General features: G+C 38.1%; 2 protein-coding genes across 8 annotated transcripts in view; both read left to right on the top strand.

Moving 5' to 3' along the window:
• Positions 1 to 2,040: 2,040 nt before the first annotated feature.
• On the top strand, positions 2,041 to 10,427 carry LOC128022665 (uncharacterized). Its single transcript, XM_052610446.1, has 7 exons — positions 2,041 to 2,101; positions 5,365 to 5,463; positions 5,934 to 6,162; positions 6,456 to 6,610; positions 6,876 to 7,760; positions 7,991 to 8,208; positions 8,354 to 10,427. The coding sequence occupies exons 2-7, from the start codon at positions 5,419 to 5,421 to the stop codon at positions 8,421 to 8,423; spliced, it is 1,602 nt and encodes a 533-aa protein (XP_052466406.1). The 5' UTR covers positions 2,041 to 2,101; positions 5,365 to 5,418; the 3' UTR covers positions 8,424 to 10,427.
• Positions 10,428 to 14,312: 3,885 nt separating this feature from the next.
• Positions 14,313 to 19,757, top strand: part of LOC128022660 (E3 ubiquitin-protein ligase DTX3L-like) — a 30,749-nt gene continuing 25,304 nt past the window's right edge. For all 7 annotated transcript variants that reach the window (XM_052610423.1, XM_052610422.1, XM_052610421.1 and 4 more), the window contains exons 1-2: positions 14,313 to 14,505; positions 15,328 to 15,399. In XM_052610423.1, coding sequence (XP_052466383.1) covers positions 15,355 to 15,399 — 45 coding nt within the window. In that variant the 5' untranslated portion in view covers positions 14,313 to 14,505; positions 15,328 to 15,354. The remainder of the gene's footprint in view (positions 14,506 to 15,327; positions 15,400 to 19,757) is intronic.

Here is a 19,757-nt window from a genome sequence, read left to right as displayed (position 1 = left end):
CACAGTTTAAGATATTGTAGATTTAGTCCGAGAGCTGTCAGTCCCTCCATTGAAGCTGTGTGTACGGTCTACTGTCCATGTCCAGAAAGGTAAGAAAAACATCATCAAAGTAGTCCATGTGACATCCCTTTGATTCCTTCATAGTGCTCATGAAGTGCTCATGATATGTGTGTGAAGCTTCTCTGTACAGTATTGTTCAAAATAATAGCAGTACAATGTGACTAACCAGAATAATCAAGGTTTTTCGCATATTTTTTTATTCTAACGTGGCAAACAAGTTACCAGAAGGTTCAGTAGATTCTCAGAAAACAAATGAGACCCAGCATTCATGATATGCACGCTCTTAAGGCTGTGAAATTGGGCAATTAGTTGAATTAGTTGAAAGGGGTGTGTTCAAAAAAATAGCAGTGTGGCATTCAATCACTGAGGTCATCAATTTTGTGAAGAAACAGGTGTGAATCAGGTGGCCCCTATTTAAGGATGAAGCCAACACTTGTTGAACATGCATTTGAAAGCTGAGGAAAATGGGTCGTTCAAGACATTGTTCAGAAGAACAGCGTACTTTGATTAAAAAGTTGATTAGAGAGGGGAAAACCTATAAAGAGGTGCAAAAAATGATAGGCTGTTCAGCTAAAATGATCTCCAATGCCTTAAAATGGAGAGCAAAACCAGAGAGACGTGGAAGAAAACGGAAGACAACCATCAAAATGGATAGAAGAATAACCAGAATGGCAAAGGCTCAGCCAATGATCACCTCCAGGATGATCAAAGACAGTCTGGAGTTACCTGTAAGTACTGTGACAGTTAGAAGACGTCTGTGTGAAGCTAATCTATTTTCAAGAATCCCCCGCAAAGTCCCTCTGTTAAAAAAAAGGCATGTGCAGAAGAGGTTACAATTTGCCAAAGAACACATCAACTGGCCTAAAGAGAAATGGAGGAACATTTTGTGGACTGATGAGAGTAAAATTGTTCTTTTTGGGTCCAAGGGCCACAGGCAGTTTGTGAGACGACCCCCAAACTCTGAATTCAAGCCACAGTACACAGTGAAGACAGTGAAGCATGGAGGTGCAAGCATCATGATATGGGCATGTTTCTCCTACTATGGTGTTGGGCCTATTTATCGCATACCAGGGATCATGGATCAGTTTGCATATGTTAAAATACTTGAAGAGGTCATGTTGCCCTATGCTGAAGAGGACATGCCCTTGAAATGGTTGTTTCAACAAGACAATGACCCAAAACACACTAGTAAACGGGCAAAAAAAAGTCTTGGTTCCAAACCAACAAAATTAATGTTATGGAGTGGCCAGCCCAATCTCCAGACCTTAATCCAATTGAGAACTTGTGGGGTGATATCAAAAATGCTGTTTCTGAAGCAAAACCAAGAAATGTGAATGAATTGTGGAATGTTGTTAAAGAATCATGGAGTGGAATAACAGCTGAGAGGTGCCACAAGTTGGTTGACTCCATGCCACACAGATGTCAAGAAGTTTTAAAAAACTGTGGTCATACAACTAAATATTAGTTTAGTGATTCACAGGATTGCTAAATCCCAGAAAAAAAAAATGTTTGTACAAAATAGTTTTGAGTTTGTACAGTCAAAGGTAGACACTGCTATTTTTTTGAACACACCCCTTTCAACTAATTGCCCAATTGCACATCCTTAAGAGCGTGCATATCATGAATGCTGGGTCTTGTTTGTTTTCTGACAATCTACTGAACCTACTGGTAACTTGTTTGCCACGTTGCAATAAAAAATATACTAAAAACCTTGATTATTCTGGTTAGTCACATTGTACTGCTATTATTTTGAACAATACTGTATATATAGATGGCTGTCAGCCTTGTCATAGTTTGTATTTATATGATCATATTTATTAGTAGCCTATATTAATATCTTTAGGCTATTACACTGTGGTTTTGGGGCCTTTGAGACATCCGTGAGCACACTGACGTCCCTCTACAAATATATTACACAGATTCACACGTCCTCTTTAAAACAAAACCTTCAGACGTGTTGTTTGCTGCCTCATGAGTTTCGTTTTCGTTTGTTTCTAAAACAGTTGAACTGAAGGTTGACCGCTTCAGCTCACAGTTCTCGGTAAGTACAAGTTTAAGAGACAGTTTTGCACTCGTGTGTCGGTGATATTGTCGACAGTATTATGAACTATATTCTCGAAATGCGCTGTGAGTAATAATGATATTGTCCTTGACTTTAACCGTCGACAGTCGACGTCTGCAGTCTAAAGAATAATAAAATTAAAAAATAAATACATGCATAATGTGTGAAGACAGAAAACAAGACGCATCAGATTGAAATGAAATGCTCAAAAGTTTTTTTTTTTTTCGTTCACAGAAATGTATACACTTTACATAATGAAAATGAAACTAGATGTGGTTCACTGTTATTTCTATTGTCAAAGTGACCTCACAAAAAATACGATATTATCTTAGCAGTTGTAGAACGTTATACTTAGGACAAGGCAGGTGTGTGTGTCTGTGTGTGCGCGCGTGAAGTAAACAAGACTCGTCCCTATTATTTGCTTAAAGCTAAAGTTTTCTTTCAGTTGCCATTTTGAGGAACAAACCGTCAAAGCAATGGACATTGACGAATGTGTGAGTATATAATTAATCTCTCTTTCACTCACACACTCAACATTGATCAGCTACTCACAATTTATTTTAAATCAATAGGGTAAATCATTTATATATAGAGAATTTGTGATTTGAATGATTTGTGATGTGAAGTTCACCAACCGTGCTCTAAACTCCTACAGTCAAAAGCATACACACACACACACACAAACACACACACACACACACACACACACACACACACAACCACTGCAAACAAGTGATTCAAGCAATATTGTGAAGTGCAGTTTACCACTGCAATACAAGGTGCAGTGCATGAAGATGGACCCAGGAACCTCTCCTATGAGCAGCTGCTTTAATACTCTGGAAAAAGATGGAAGGCAAAGAGGTCGTTATCACTAGCAAGATGTATGAAAGTATACAACTAGACAGAATCTTAAAGGGTTAGTTCACCCAAAAATGAAAATTGTGTCATTAATAACTCACCCCTATGCTGCTCCAAACATGTGAGACCTCCTTTTATCTTCTGAACACAGCCTGGCTGCTAATGAATTGTTAATCACTCAGCAGCCTGCTGGGCACCATTACATCAGAGAACTAACATAGCTGGAGAGGGACAAACTTCACCCAGACAGTGACTACTCTGCCGGTTACATATATATATATATATATATATATATATATATATAAAATGTCAATGGTCTGTTTTTATGACTAGGCAAATCCTGCACTGTAAAGACGCCCTTTGACCGGATGAGTGCTCAAGATAAATATGATAAACTAGGTCATTTTCCTGAAGTAACATGCTACCATAATCACAAGACGTCAAGTCACCTTTATTTATAAAGTGCTTTAAACAAAATACATTGCGTTAAAGCAACTGAACAACATTCATTAGGAAAACAGTGTCTCAATAATGCAAAATGATAGTTAAAGGCAGTTCATCATTGAATTCAGTGATGTCATCTCTGTTTAGTTTATAAATAGTGTCTGTGCATTCATTTGCAATCAAGTCAACGATATCCCTGTAGATGAAGTTTCTAATGATGTAGCAAGTACATAGGGTGTTATGTGAAGTGTTCCCAGTTCCGGTTTACCTAATTAATGCAGCCTAAAAATCCTTTAACGGATTTGGATATTAAAAGCATATTAGTATGTTATGTGTATGCCAGGTTAAAGAGATGGGTCTTTAATCTAGATTTAAACGGCAAGAGTGTATCTGCCTCCCGAACAATGTTAGGTAGGTTATTCCAGAGTTTAGGCGCCAAATAGGAAAAGGATCTGCCGCCCGCAGTTGATTTTGATATTCTAGGTATTATCAAATTGCCTGAGTTTTGAGAACACAGCGGACGTGGAGGATTATAATGTAAATAAAAAGGAGCTCATTCAAATACTGAGGTGCTAAACCATTCAGGGCTTTATAAGTAATAAGCAATATTTTAAAATCTATACAATGTTTGATAGGGAGCCAGTGCAGTGTAGACAGGACCGGGCTAATATGGTCATACTTCCTGGTTCGAGTGAGAACTCTTGCTGCTGCATTTTAGATGAACTGGAGTGTGTTTATAAAGCGTGCAGAACAACCACCCAATAAAGCATTACAATAATCTAACATTGAGGTCATAAACGCATGGAATAACATTTCTGCATTTAACAATGAGAGCATAGGCCATAATTTAGATATATTTTTGAGATGGAGATTGAGATGGTTTTACAAATGCTAGAAACGTGGCTTCCTAAGGAAAGATTGCGATTAAATAGCACACCTAGGTTCCTAGCTGATGACGAAGAATTGACAGAGCAGCCATCAAGTCTTAGACAGTGTTCTAGGTTATTACATGCAGAGTTTTTAGGTCCTATAATTAACACCTCTCACCTATAATTAAAATTACTCGTCATCCAGTTTTTTATATCAACTATGCATTCCGTTTTTCAATTTTGTATGTTTCACCGGGCTGCAAAGAAATATAGAGCTGAGTATCATCAGCATTACAGTGAAAGCTAACACAGTGTTTCCTGATGATATCTGCCAAGGGTAACATGTAAAGCGTGAAGAGTAGCGGCCCTAGTACTGAGCCTTGAGGTACTCCATACTGCACTTGTGATCGATATGATACATCTTAATTCACTGCTACGAACTGATGGCGGTCATATAAGTACTGTTTAAACCATGCTAATGCACCTCCATTAATGCCAACAAAGTGTTCAAGTCTATGCAAAAGAATGTTGTGGTCAATAGTGTCGAACACTATTGGAGCAGGTAAACATATTCACCATTTGTTAGTAAGTTAGTAAGTATTTGTTTTTTAGCTCCCAATAAATAGTAACATATTGAGAATAGTGGTTGGTTTGTGGCAATCAATGAAAAAAAAATGCTATTGCTGTATTACAATTAAAATAGGATACATTAGCTTATTTTTTCAGCTGTTTGTATTCATTTCTTTACTTGATGTGCAAAACAAGCAACAATGTTTAGGTATGCATTTTACATAATTTTGCCCCAATTAGAACAAATGGGTAAATGTAGGAACTAAGATTTGTTTTTCCTCGCTCTAAACCTCATCCACAGTATATAGTTGACTGTATTTATTGTTTGTGTCATGAGTTAAACAATAGAAAATTGCAATAGGCTGGAGTCTGTGGTATTTACAGTACATCCTACAGTACAAACAAAGTATGAAGGACATCTTATCCAGATATACTTAGTTGAAATATATAGTGTTAAATTTTTTTTAAAGACATTGTCTAATTTTCTTTTTTGAATGTTAGGACTTGTATACAGCAGGCGCTGAGGGTCAAGATGCTGGACCATCTCTGGATGACATGATGCATCTAAACTTGTATCAGCCACACCTGCTGTCAGAGGAGGTACTGACTAAAGACTAGAGCAATAGATTAAATAGAGCACCGTTATCTTTCCTGAATAGCAGTAATAACATATTCATGAATTAATAAATGCCAAATAGTTCAAATGAAAATGGATTGATTCATTACAATACTTACATTTGTGATACTTATGAAACACCTATTTTACTGGTCAATTGAAACATAAGTTTTTTCATATTTTTGCTCCCAGACTTTATATCTGTTGTTTATCTGATATAAGCATACCATTCACACAAGTTTGGAGTTCAGACTCACAAGATTATTCCCTCCCTCAGTATTGTAAATACCGAGGATTTACTTCTGTGTCTGATTTTCTTTATTACTACGATCAGCAAACATTTGTGACTTTGCAAATTCTATTGACTAGTAATAAATAAAATGCTCTAATAATACAAGCAATTTCAACCATGGAAATTCAGAGTGTGCATTCATAACTGTTTTTCCTCTAACAGGACATTTACACAGCCCGTGATGAAATGCCACAACCCTCAGCACCACTGGATATTGCTAAATTTAAAATCAAAGTGGACTGGACAGAACCATTTCCAGAGAGATGGAGAGCAAGACTACAGAAAGCCCTTCAGAGCTGGGTGTCCAGACTGGAAGGAAAACCATCAGTCCACAGCGTTAAACTCATGGATGATCAAACCTGTGCGGAGGTGCAGATTACACCAGCAACAGGTGAGATAATATCATATATACAATACATTTTTCAATTTAAATCTCATGGATGCTAGTATCTGAAATAGCTAAAATACATACAGTATTTGTACATATTAATACAGAAGAGCAAATACCAGTGTTGGGGTATTAACAAACAGAAGAGAAGATTATTTTTTTAGAAATAATGAGTAAAGTATTAAAGTGGAGTGTCACACTTTGATCCAGTGTGTTTAAAAGGTCACTATTTCCATCTGTCACGCAAAGAAACACCGGCTGTGTACTAAATGCCCTCTTTTTTTCCTTTCCTGTAGCTCTAAAGGTTTTAAAATGTCACAGAACTGCATCTCTTCACTTTAAAAATATTAAGGATGATAAGAAAGTGACTGCACAGATTTATCTGGATGAAGCACATCCTGTGACTGTACAAAAGACCCTGCTGGAGGAGAACAAAGCTCCATCATCAAAGGTATCATGTTTGCTTTATCTAGAATTAAGACACAATCATCTCATCAGTTTATTCATCTGTTTTTAAGCTTTCAAATGCTGAGAGTATAAGCATAACTTAAAGAAAACTGTTCAACCAGTAACCAGTAACTGTTCAACTATTTCAGTTCAGACTCTCAGTACAGTAGTAGGAAACTCATCTATGGCCAGTAGCAATAATTTTGTATTAATTCAGTTATCTTCAGGGGGAAAAAACTCTTAAATGTAATCCCATCATATGTTTTTAGGTGAACAGCACCAGACCTGTGACTTCAGCAGTATCAGAAGACACAGACAATAGTGAGGATGTTGTTGCAGCTAACAGAGCTTCAAAAGATGCTGAGAGCACACAAACATTTAAAAGGACCCCCGAGACCTCAGCTGGACTCACTCTTTCCACCCATCATTTCTGGTACATTCTTCATGCTTACAGAAAGGAGGTAGAGAAACTCGAGGAACAACATGGAGTCAGTATGCAGGCAGAAGTGTCAGTCTCATTCAGATCCACTGAGAGATCAAGCAGTGATTCTGTCTCCAAAGCCTCAGAGGACTTTCAGAAACTTGTCAGTGATTGTGTGGTTAATTCTAGTGAGGCTGCCGTTAATCATAATGACATGAATTTAGATATTGTGAAGCAGGCGATTCGTACCATCCAGTCTGAGGAGGCAAAGTTGATGTTGACCATGTCTGCCAGTAACTGCCTGTTCTATGGACCGAATAAAATTACAGACTTGATTAAAAGAGAGAAGCCTGATTATGGACCAGGAGCAGTGGGTGGAGCAGTGTGGGATGAGAGAGTGAATTTTAGAAGACAAAGTGAAGCAGATACTGATTTCAATAAAGATTCAAAAGGAAACTCTGCTGAAGAGGAGACATGTGCTATCTGTATGGACAGCTTCACCAACAAGACAAAACTGAAATGTGGGCATGAATTCTGTCAGGAATGTATAATGCTGTCAGTGGAGAGTCTGGGATCCATCTGTCCTGTGTGTAAGGAAGTGTTTGGGAAATTGGAGGGGAACCAGCCAGATGGAACAATGAATGTAAAAAGGAGCAAATTTTCAAGTCTCCCTGGATATTCAGGCTGTGGCACTATTGAAATCATCTATGACATACCCAGTGGTATTCAAACGGTAAGAGTATGCAACAATCAAATCAAAGCACTTTGCTCAAGGCCTATAGCAGGGGTGTGCGTAACCCTGCTCCTGACGAGCGACTGTCCTGCAAAGTTTAGCTCCAACCCTAATCAAACACACCTGCCTTTGATTTGTACCTTGTACTGTAGGTTCATTTCTGTATTTACATAGTTTTGATTAATGTTACTGTAATGGGACATGAAAACATATATATTTTTTTCTTTTAGGCGAAGCATCCAAACCCAGGAAAGCCTTTTCAGGGGGCAACTCGTTATGCGTACCTGCCAGACAATCATGAAGGAAATGAAGTACTTGCACTGCTGCAGAGAGCTTTTTATCAGAAACTGATCTTCACTGTTGGGAAATCTACAACTTTTGGTTTGGATAATGTTGTCACCTGGAATGATATTCATAATAAGACCAATACAAGTGGTGGGCCTGAAAGGTATGTGTTCATGTAAAGTTTGCTTTCAGTTTTCTATCATGTTTGGAAAAACCAGTAATCAAGCATAACATTTATTAGGGATTCATGTAAAAAAAAAAAACTTGTATATCTATTATTACTTGTATATCTATTCTTTTGTCCACAGATATGGCTATCCAGACCCTGACTATCTGAAGAGAGTAAAGGATGAGTTAAAAGCTAAAGGCATCGAATAAGGTTTTGATTTATAAGTTCCCAAATGCACATCTAAGCCTAATATTTCCAATAAACCATTAATAGACTATTACAATTTAATATACACTTTTTATATACAGTGACTTTAAGAACTATTCAGACCCTTGATCAGTTTCCTGAAAATCAAGCTATATATTGAACTTCTGTTGTGTGTGAAACTCTGTAAATCTGGATTTAAAATGACAAGCAAACAGAGTAACAAAACCTAAAACACAATGAATGGTCGAGATAATTAAATACATATTCTAAAAGTATGTGGTTTCTGACAAAGTATAGTTCTGGATAACTCTTAAGGAGAACTGTACCAATGAAGAAGAAATAGCTCTAGCACTGAGAGAGTGTCTGGAATGCATACGTTAGGAAAAGAGTATGAAGTGTGCACATACCTGGAGAATACATCATCTAGACACTGCTGAGAGATGATTTCCCCTCAAAACTCTTCACTTTTAAAAACTGTATATTTAATATACAGTAAGATATTAATTTAATTAAGGTGATGGTTTTTATAGTGTTTAATTGTAATGAAATGTTTTAGCCTGGAGTTTGTCTTTTGTGCTTGTACCCTACAAATATGATGTGAGTATATAATAGTATATTACCACACTGAAGGCACTTGATTCTCACATAAATAAAAAAGTGTGTAATACTGATTTTAATATGGGACTACGAAAAAAACGTATATTCATGTTATTTATAAGTTGACTGTAATGTTAAAGTTTAAACAATCTCAAAACTCATTCTGTATGATTTATAAGCTTCTGTACCAGTGGGGACCTCTATTTATTCCCCATGAATTGATGTGTATTCAGGTTTTTAAGTCCCCACCAGTGTAGAAAAACATGTACACACACAATCTCTAAGGCTAGAGCGAGCGCTGGAGAGGATTCATGGACTGGAGCAGACACTGCCGTCTCAGACGTCTGTATAGCCCAGACCACCATCACTGGAAGGGCAATAGTGGGGGGCAGAACCTCAGAGATCGCTGAGGGCACTGTGATGCCTGCCGTTCTCACTAACATCTGCGGAAGGTCCCCACACTGGGCATCAGTCTCAATTGCCTAGGCACTGCCTTAATACTATCTTCAAGTGCATCCGTTCATGATGACTGGAAATGGCGGTCATGATGGCTGTAGGTAGACTTTGTTCTGATGGCCATCTTGTGGAGAGGCTCTGGGCTGCCAGCCATGACGGGACGAGACTCTGAAGAGGCAGTCATCTTGTGAACAGGCTCTGATGTGGTGGCTCTGTTGTAAACTGGCTCTGGTGCAGAAACCACAGGACAGGAAGGGGACTAGCGACCATTATAACAGGACATGCTGGTGACCACACTGATCCAAGTTTCATGGTTACATGGTCCACTAAATCAAACATTTCTGAGAATGTGTTGTTCCTCAAAACTCCAGCTCCAGAGAGAGAGATTGGAGCAAATGTGCACTTGTCAACAACTCTGAGAACCCAATTGGCATGGCATCTCTCTTATCGAAAAACGACAAAAACCATCACCTCCGTAAAACCCTCTTGAGAGTCCAAAAAGCATTCACTGCTGAAGCCTATTGAGCTGCAGTTACGAGAGCAAAAATATCCCTCTATGAGATTTTATTTTTAAATTCATAAAATATAAAGAATCTCACAAAAGCAAGTGTGTTATTTTCCTGTCTATGTCTATATGAATACTCAACAATCAAGAAGTTAATTGAGTGACATTTTAGACTAAATATTTTCTGCCTTTTTATTATTATAATAAATTTTTTCAGTTTTGCAAACGAAACAGTTGCAAACAAAGCCACAGCAGAACTGTTGTGGATCTCAGAGAAACACTGTGGTGTTTGGTTCCTGAATTAATATATTTTTTAACAAATCAAGCCAATTATTCATTGATCCATTCATAAACACACCACTTGCTTTATTTCTAATTAAATCATCTGTTGTTAAGTTGTTTGAATTATTCAATGAGTGATTTATTAAAACCGGAATTTGTTGCCACCTACAGGTGGTTTTACTGATTTATCCTTGACAGGCCTAGACCACCCAAGATACCAACACAAAAACACATTCAGCAAAATATTGAATTATCATTATCAACAAAAATACCCCAAAAATACTGAGATCCCACACTCCTGAAGGGGCATCATTTAGGTCATTTGGCACACAGAGATTTATTTATATGTCAGAGTTATTTTTTGTTAAAGGGGTCCAGTTTAATGTAATAAGGTGATGAACCCATTCACACACATTTTGGCTGTGTTTGAACGTGTAATACTTTATAAAGCGGATTTTCCTCTAGATTTACCCACACATTAATCCTTTCTTTAGTTTATTGTGGCACTGAATAAACATCACATCTGATATTTAGATAAGTATAAACAATGTACTATTGTGTCATATATGCAAATGTACTCTGAAATACATTAGTTTCATTGACTGGCATGCATGTTGTTGCATTAACGCAGGGAAACATGGTCAAAAAGACATCTGCGTAAAGACATCTGGAAATGAAATTAAATGAAATTTAAATGAAATAGTTTTTTTTATTTTTTATTTTTAGATAAGTTTTGTAATCATTGTGTAAAGTTAGCTACAATAAGTTTAAAGTGAACATCATAGACCTTTAACCAGGAGGGAAATTCTGTCTGTAGTTAGTTCTCTGGACAATCCTCTTGGTTTCTCGTCTCCTGTAATTGTATCTGCTGAGATTATACTTCAAGATCTATGCAGTAGAAAAGTTAGATTGGACACTGTTATTTCTACAGCGTAGTCTGGCACAGAAATCTTCCTTATTTCAATATAAAATGTGATCGACTATAAAGTATTGGACTGTTTTAGTGCCTAAAACACATAATACTGAATACAATTAATTTCTATTGACTCGTAATTTAGATATTTGTGAATTAGATCAAGTAATACTGAGTGAATATAACAATTAAGTCGTTTTTTTCTGGTCCTCAACCCCCCCAAAAGCTTGTTCTCCATCATTGCATAGAGACATAGATCATATAATTCTTGCCAAGCTCTGATTTCTGAGAGATGCACAGAGAGACATCAGCAATGCTGTGTTTGATTTGCGCTCTTTTTACTCATAAAGTTTACACACTCGTGACTGTAGAGCTCTCTGTATAATATTGCGCTGATCCCCTGGCTCACCTGTTATCTAGCAAACACCAGACTATGTCAGCTTCAGCCGAGTATTCAGTAAGAATTCCTTGTCCATTATTTGTTTTTTAAGCCATTATCCGAGCCATTCCGAATATGGTATTCGGCTTCAGGCATAACCCTAATTATTACATTACATATTTTATTCTTACATGCAACAAAGATAAGGTCTAGTAACAGCTCCACGCAATATTGTAATTCTAAAATTCACGTCGTATTTGCCAACACTTTGTATGCATTATGGTTAATACATGCTGGAGTAATCGATTGTTTCCGACAGCGCTGAGTAGTTTATGCAAGCACTAGTACAGTATGACAAAAGTTGGCTGTATTTATGTGCGCATGCCCAGTAGAGCCAAACGTATCCATTCTAGCCTTGCTGTGCGCATTTGTCATTTCCCGAGCTTTGCATGTGTGTGTGTGCACTGTGCCAAGCCATCAGTCATTTTGACCAGAGACATAATGTCAGCAAAAGCAGCATTATTAAGTAAATAAAATGAAAATAAAGTACATAAAAATAATTTGACCTTACAGCTCCAAACTCTGTGCTAGAGGGCCAGTGTCCTTTATAGTTTAGCTCCCAGGGTCGGACTGGGGGTAAAACCAGTACTCATTACCAGGGCCCCAAAGGAAAAGAGGGCGCTTGAAAAGTATGAATCTGAAATATATTTTATTTTACCTGGATATTTTCATGGGTGGGGGGCATGGGGGCCCATCAGGACTGCCTATGCACAGGGCCCGGGATCTTGTGTAACGCCCCTGTTAGCTTCAACCCTAATTATACACACTTGAACCAGCTAATCAAGCTCTTACTAGACACACTAATCTTCCAGGTGTGTTAAGGCCAGTTGGAGCTAAACTTTTCAGGACATTGGCCATCCAGGATCTAGTTTGGAGACCCCTGTCCTACAGAGTTGGTACTTTGCACATGCTTTTTCATCATTACAAATAATAATGTAAAATGATTTTCTTAGAATAGGAGATATGCTGTCTCTCGCATCACATACATTATCAGTAGTTTTTTTTATTTTATTTTTTAGTTTATTTATTTATCAGGGACAATGCAGCGCACATTGTTACATACATAATTATCATAGACAAAGCCATAACAAAATGTGTAAATGTGTTGCATAAAAGGTTTCTAGCCAATAGGCTAATTTGCAACCCCAGTCCCTGGTCAGGCCTTTCTAAAAACATAAAAAACTACGTAGTGTAAACTACACAATCATGCAACAAATACCTTATAAACATTAACATTAACATTTTACACAATCCCGACTACATTACACTACACAACACAACACAACACATCATATCCAGCACACACAATACATTGCAACAAAAAATGAGTCAATGTCCACATATTTGATTTTCTTTCAGCCAGTGTTTCACCTTTCTATTAAATGTTTTCAGGTTGGTTTCTGTTTTTATTTCCGTTGGTAAATCATTCCAAAAATGGGTCCCTATCACTGAAAAACTTGAGTGGCCAAAAGTGGTTTTGCGCCCCTCTGCTATGCAGTTGCCACCCGCTGCTCTCCTAGTGGCAACTCCCCTTGTGTTTATTTTTGTCACAAAAGGACAGAGTACAGCTGGAGCTTGATTATTTATACATTTAAAAATCAGCTTAAGAAAAGAGAACTTAATAAAACTCTCAAAATTTAAAAGCTTGTATTTCTGTACAATCAAACAGTGATGCCACATAATTGGTTTCTGATCCATTATTTTCAGTGCTTGTTTGTATAATGACATGATGGGTTTGACTGTTGTCTGGGAGGCTTGGCCCCATACAGTAACACAATAAGATAAATGAGAAAGTATCATAGCATGAAAAAACAGCAAAGCTGCTTTGACAGGTATATGATGCCTAATCATTCTAAAACAGTTTAGGTTTGTCCGCACAGTCTTACAGAGTTTGTTAATGTGTGTATTGAATTTGAGTTGGGGATCCAGAATAATACCTAAAAATTTTAATTCCTCAACTTCCTCTATGGCTTCTTGATCTATTTTAATTGTACATTTAATTTTTCCTCTAATTGAGAAGCACATAGATACCGTCTTTTTGAAGTTAAGCGTCAGATGATTTTCTTTAAGCCACTGGGATATACCCTCCATTTCCTTAGTGAGGGTTTCACGCATTTCTTTGAGATCAGGTTGAGTTGGTGTCCTAGCTGAAGCATAAATTACTGTATCGTCAGCATACATTTGGCAATTGGCTGACTGACAGCATGTAGGTAAGTCGTTTATATATAGACTAAAGAGCAGCGCTTTAAGTATATGGTCTTGAAGAAGACCCTTTTTTCTCTCATTTGGACTCGTTCTTGACTTGGACTTGAACCTCTTTGGACTCGGTCTCGACTAGTCCTGGACTTAGACTTGACTTGGACTCAACAAAGCTGGACTTGACTACAGCTCTAATCTCAACAGACAGTGAGTGGGTCAGTGGACCAAGCTTAGGTCAGTGGTGTCCATGACCAACCCTGGACACCCCCTGGCTCTACCCTTGCACCCAAGAGGGTCACCCCATTAGGGAAAGAGAAAAATAAGCTGTTAAAATTCTTCACTAGTCATATGCTTCCCAATATTGGTCCAAGCCAAGATGTTTTAACAAATAGAATAAATTCAACACTATTCCTTGCCTTAGTTATTTATTTATTTATTTCGAAATATAAGCAAGGACAGAACCCTTTAACCTATACAAGTAGTATGTGTATGAGAAAGATGTATAAAACAAATGCATCACACAGATGCAAAATGAATCGTCTTTTTAACACAGTATATTGAATTGTTGACATGCTGTCTCTTGTCGTCCAGTAACTTTCGCTTTCGTTTCCTTCGACTCAAAACCAGTCGATCAGGCTGAATCGAGCAGAACAGAACTCGACAGCTCACACTTCACACAGCTCTCGCTTCTCGGTAAGTACACGATTAAGGGCAAGATTTGTCCTTTTAGTTGCTCTTTAATGTCGCGATATTAATGTCGACATCGATTTAAGTAAAAGTCAGGAACTGCGCTGTCAATCTATAGACCATCATTCTGAACAAACATTTAAGTCTGCAGTCCAAAGATTAAGCGAAATGTGAACCAGTATGTGTGAAGACAGACATTCATCTTCGAGACCGATCAACATTTAAAACAATCTTTAAAAGTGCGTGAGTGTGCGTTAAAGTTAGTACGAAACGAAAATGAAACTAAACGCATTTCTCTTCAGTCACTGCACTCTTCAAGACAACACTGGTCTAATTATAACTACACAAACGATACTGGCAAAACGAGCATTTGACAATTTAATAATTTAATAATTTAACATCGACATTTTAGTGTTCATTTTAAAGGAGTCTGTATCTGTCTTATGTTCGCCATATTGTGTTTCTCTTTCTCACTAGCTTGCGTTGACCGAATTAAAAGTATGTCTGCTGGTCTATCTTCTGAACAATAACGATTTGCTAAAGTCATTGAAGCATTTTTAATGTGTTTATGAACTAAATTGTCATATGTATTTAGTAGCCTACTTCAGTAACACGTCAGCTACTGCTATTTATTAATCTGGATTAACTAATCAGTGAGTAATAGTTCCTTAATAGCTAGTTAGTAATTACTGAATGAGATTAAACTCATGCATGACTACAAAATGATAAAGGATTACCAGTTAATTAATCACAACATTAGAATTTCTGAGATATGAGCAATTGTTTGTTTTACAGTTAACATGGTTATAAAATGAACTTTATTTTCAGTTGCCGTTTGGAGATCTTCTTGCAGTTATGTCAGATCAACTTGAAGAGCCAATGGAAGGAGTTGAGGAATCTGTGAGTCACAGAGTACAATTACTATTTATTTATGAATAACCAAAGGTGGGGGACTCAAGTTACTCAAGTAAAATTTCCTTGCTTGACTTAATAGAATGACTTGACTTGTATTTGGATAAAAAAAAGGTATGTTTATAAAGAAAATGTCCATATATCATACAAACTCAATATACGTGCCCAGCCCTACTTCCAATAAAGTAAACATTGTCACTGTGCAATACGACAGTATTGCATAGTATACTGTAATGTAAAATGCTGTCTCCCTTTTTCAGATGAATCTCTTATCAGTCAGATGTTATACAGTCATTAGCTGTTTTCTATCTGTTGTAGTCTATCTTGCTCTATGTTCACAAACTGCAAGTCTCTCTTTCACAAACACACACACACAAACTTTGAACATAGTGGTTTCCATCTAAATCACTTAAAACTTTTAAATAATTTATTATTGTCACCATCTCCAGCTGGACTGCCCATTAGCTCCTCCACAGGGCACTCTATCCCTGACTATTGTTACTTCTTCACAAACTACATTCCCCAATATTTTGCCTGGACTTATTATACCTGATTGTTTCCACCTTTTGCTTGTTAACTCATCGATCTCTGCCCATTTAAACCTTGTTCCCTCAGTTATTTGTGGTTGTCTTGTATTTTGTCACACTGCAGTTCTGTGCTGTTCCCTGTATTGTGGTTCTGATCTTTGCCTGGTTTCCTGGTCATTTTAGTTATCCAAGAGTGCCCCGTGTATGACCTTATGCCTGTTTATGGAATATGCCTTTGGATTACCCTTAAATAAACTGCGTTTGGATTTTTGTGCAGATTGTGACAGAGGACTGAGGCCCAATCCCAATTCTATTTTATACCCCTTCCCCTTCCCTTACCCCTCCGCGTACCCCTTCCCCTTGTCCCTTGAAACAGAGTGTATTCCCCTAAGGATTGGGACACCACTACCATGACGTCACACGCCATCATTCGTCTCTAGCTCTTACAATACACACATATACTGGTGTGCATTTGAGCCTTTAATTATCGTTCAGTATTAATGAGCTGCTTACTGACACACACACACACACACACACACATATCGGAAATCACTCACCTCACACATCCAGGAAAAAATAAACTTGTCAACGCAGACACACGACTTTTATTAACAGTTTAAATACTGAATTGCTACATTTTATTTTCCAGCGACGAGAGGATACAATCGCTGTTTTTAAGTAAACTTACTCTAAAAAGATAAACGCACAGACGTGAATACATGCAACTTCCATTTCTTTCTCTCTCTCTCTCTTTCTCAATATTTGAGAAAATGGTTTAGTGATTTCTAATTATTGGGGGGATTAACCCCCATCAATGTCAACGGCAGTTATTGCCCTGATCAGACATATGCTGTGGCACTATCGTGCAGTCTGTAATGAAATGACATTAGCAAATTAGAGATTTTTTGCAAACATTCCTTAGAGTAACATGACTGTTAATATGAACTCACAATTGAATGTAACATAAAACAAATGATTACTTTTCATTAAAATCTTTATTGATGCCAAAAAAGCTTATATGTATGTGTTTTTTTGTTTGCTGTAGCAGCCATGTTGTTGAGATAATTCATACCTCTTCGTTTGAAGTGTGGTCCTGAAAAATCTTTGTTTGAAGGGCTGTATGGGTCTTCCCCTTACCCCTTCCCCTCCAACCAAAAGAGAATTGAAACACCCCTACCCCTTCACGTGAAATGGAGGGGTAGGGGAAGGGGAAGGGCTAAGGGGTAGAATTGGGATTGGGCCTAAGCCACAATGGCTCTAGCAGAAAGAATCTTGTTCCTCAGGCTCTGCTCTAAAACCACTGAGGACTACACAGTGGAGTCCTTTATCTCTGCTAACTCTCTCTCATGGAATGATTCTCTTTTGAACGACTTTTATTGTTACAGCATTAATGAGCCCATAAGATCACTTCTGCCTAAAAGTATGATTGAACTTCTCTTGGAACAGTATATTGACTATGCATTTTTGCTGATGTCTGTGTGAACGGCATACATCCCAGTGACCTCAACGCTATCCAGCTGAGCAATCTCAGAGGTTCTCTCACCTTCCACTGTCCTTCCGGTAATGGGCTATACACCTTTCTAAGGCAGCAGCATCCACTCCAGTTCATGAGTCAGTTTTAGAGACTGCTCCAGTCCATGAGTCCGCTCCAGAGCTCATTCCTATGGAGGCGCCACACTGTGAGCTCTTCGCCTGTCATTTTATGGCCAAGAAGGTCATCCCTGATCTCTCTACTTGCCCTGTCACAGCTAAGGGAGCCATCATGAAACTCTCTGTCTGTCCTGGTGGGACATGAAAGTCGTTCCTGAGCTCTGTGAATGTCCTGTTATAGCCAGAGTGGCCATCTCTAACCTCTCTGTGCTCTCTATTCTAGTCCCACCTGATCTGCCTTGGTGGTCTCCTGCATCATCAGCTCTACTTTGGTGGACATCTGCTCTGCCCTGGTGGTTTTCTATTCCACCCTTATCTCCAGTTCTTCCACTACATTGACCTGACCCTCCACCCCTGTTCCGCCTCTGCACCACCACCCTCCTGGACTTTTTAATATTTATTTTGTTTCTGTGCTCACTTCTTTGTCTATTTCCTTCTTCCCTATCTGCCTTGCTGCCTTGTTCTCCATAGCTACCCTAATGAATCATGTCAAATAATCACCTCCACCTGTCCCTTGTTAGCCCTGGTTAGCTTCAGTGTATATATACCAGGGGCGAGCGATAACAATTATTATTTTATTTTTTTTAACCGGGTATACTAAGTGCTAAGATTAAGCATCGCTTTTAGGACACAATTAAAGAGAAAAGTTAAAAGTATGCACATTCCTACCTTATTTGTAAATGACATTTTATATCGTTTCAGGTTTATCCATAGTTATTCAAATGCTAGAGAACAGCTAAAAAATGGCCAAATAACAGTAACACGTAGTTATGTTATGATACGTATTTGGAGGTTGGGGAGATGAGGTATTCCCCCACTCTATAGTATGTCTCTGCACTGAATGATTTTTTTTGTATAAGTGGGTCCACAATGCACATACACTCTGCTTATTTCACACATGGGGTCGCACAGCAGCACACAAACATGCCAAATATATATATATATAAAAAAATAAGGATTGAAATGTCAAAGATTATTATTGTGTGGCCTACATAAATTGAAAAAATGAATAAAATAGCCTTGAGAGTTTTGGAGTTCCACAACTATTGACTTTGCCCCTTTTTGTATGATTTATGAATTAATAAATTTAATTATAAATTATATATTACCAATAAATGAGCCTGCAACATATTAAACTGAACCCACTCTTTTATCTGAAAAGCAAAAGCTGATGTTATTTTGCAAATATCAGCAAACTGCAACAAAGTGAGAACAAAACTAATTTCCATCTACAGAAAAACACAAGAGCTTCAAACATAGTCACATGTTTATATCCTACTAAAGCATAGGCTATTTGAACAAAATGTATATATTCGAAGTGTTAGTATAGGACTGCTTTTTTTTGCAACCTGTGAAAATTATTACATCACAAAAACATTGTACAAATTAAAAATGAAGCAAAAAGAAAGTCCACTCTGCAGCATCACGCGCCTTATTTTTAAACGTGATTTTTATTCAATGAAGGAGAAGATTGGGCAGAACATTTGGCAGTTACGCTGCTGCACTTTTATATTATTGCACTGGTTGGCTATCAACCACCAGCAGACATAGTGTCATTCAATGCATTGGAGAAAATGTCAAACATAAATAAAGAAACAAAGTTGCTTGTCAGAAGCAACCATATTTTTTTAAATTAGCCCAAAAAACAGCAACCCGTGACCCGAGATCTTTTCACGCAGAAACCCAAAGTCACGTATAATATACAGAAATGTCATCTCTGTAGATGATGTAAAAGAGTAAGGCAGGCATTTGCACCAAAGCAATGTGAGGCAATGTGACCCTCTTAGATGGCGGCGCGTCCACACGCAGCGGCTTCTCTCTGTCCCGACAGAACGGTGTTTCCGTGTTTTTTGTCTTGTGAGTCGCAGTGTTTTTGTACGTTGTCGTCGCGTCTACCTGTCTGTAAGCGCAAATACAGTCGCGAGTTTCTGCTCGATGTCGGCAGGACCGCATTTTTACAGTTAAACTCCGCGCACGCGGAACAGCTGCGGGATCTCGATCTGCTACGGAGGCCTTCACCATCACCGACCTCCACTACTGCATCTCGCCCGCAGCGGAGGCGCCACAAGCGGTGTGAGAGGAAGCAGAAGAGGGGGAAGCGCGGAGGTATCCGGGCTAGGCTAACGGCTAACCCACACAAGCCATCTATCCCCACCATCGTACTGGCTA

Source organism: Carassius gibelio, chromosome A11 (genome assembly GCF_023724105.1).
Source record: "Carassius gibelio isolate Cgi1373 ecotype wild population from Czech Republic chromosome A11, carGib1.2-hapl.c, whole genome shotgun sequence".
In the NCBI taxonomy this organism is placed as follows: Eukaryota; Metazoa; Chordata; class Actinopteri; order Cypriniformes; family Cyprinidae; genus Carassius; species Carassius gibelio.
This window is presented reverse-complemented; position numbering and strand designations above follow the sequence as displayed.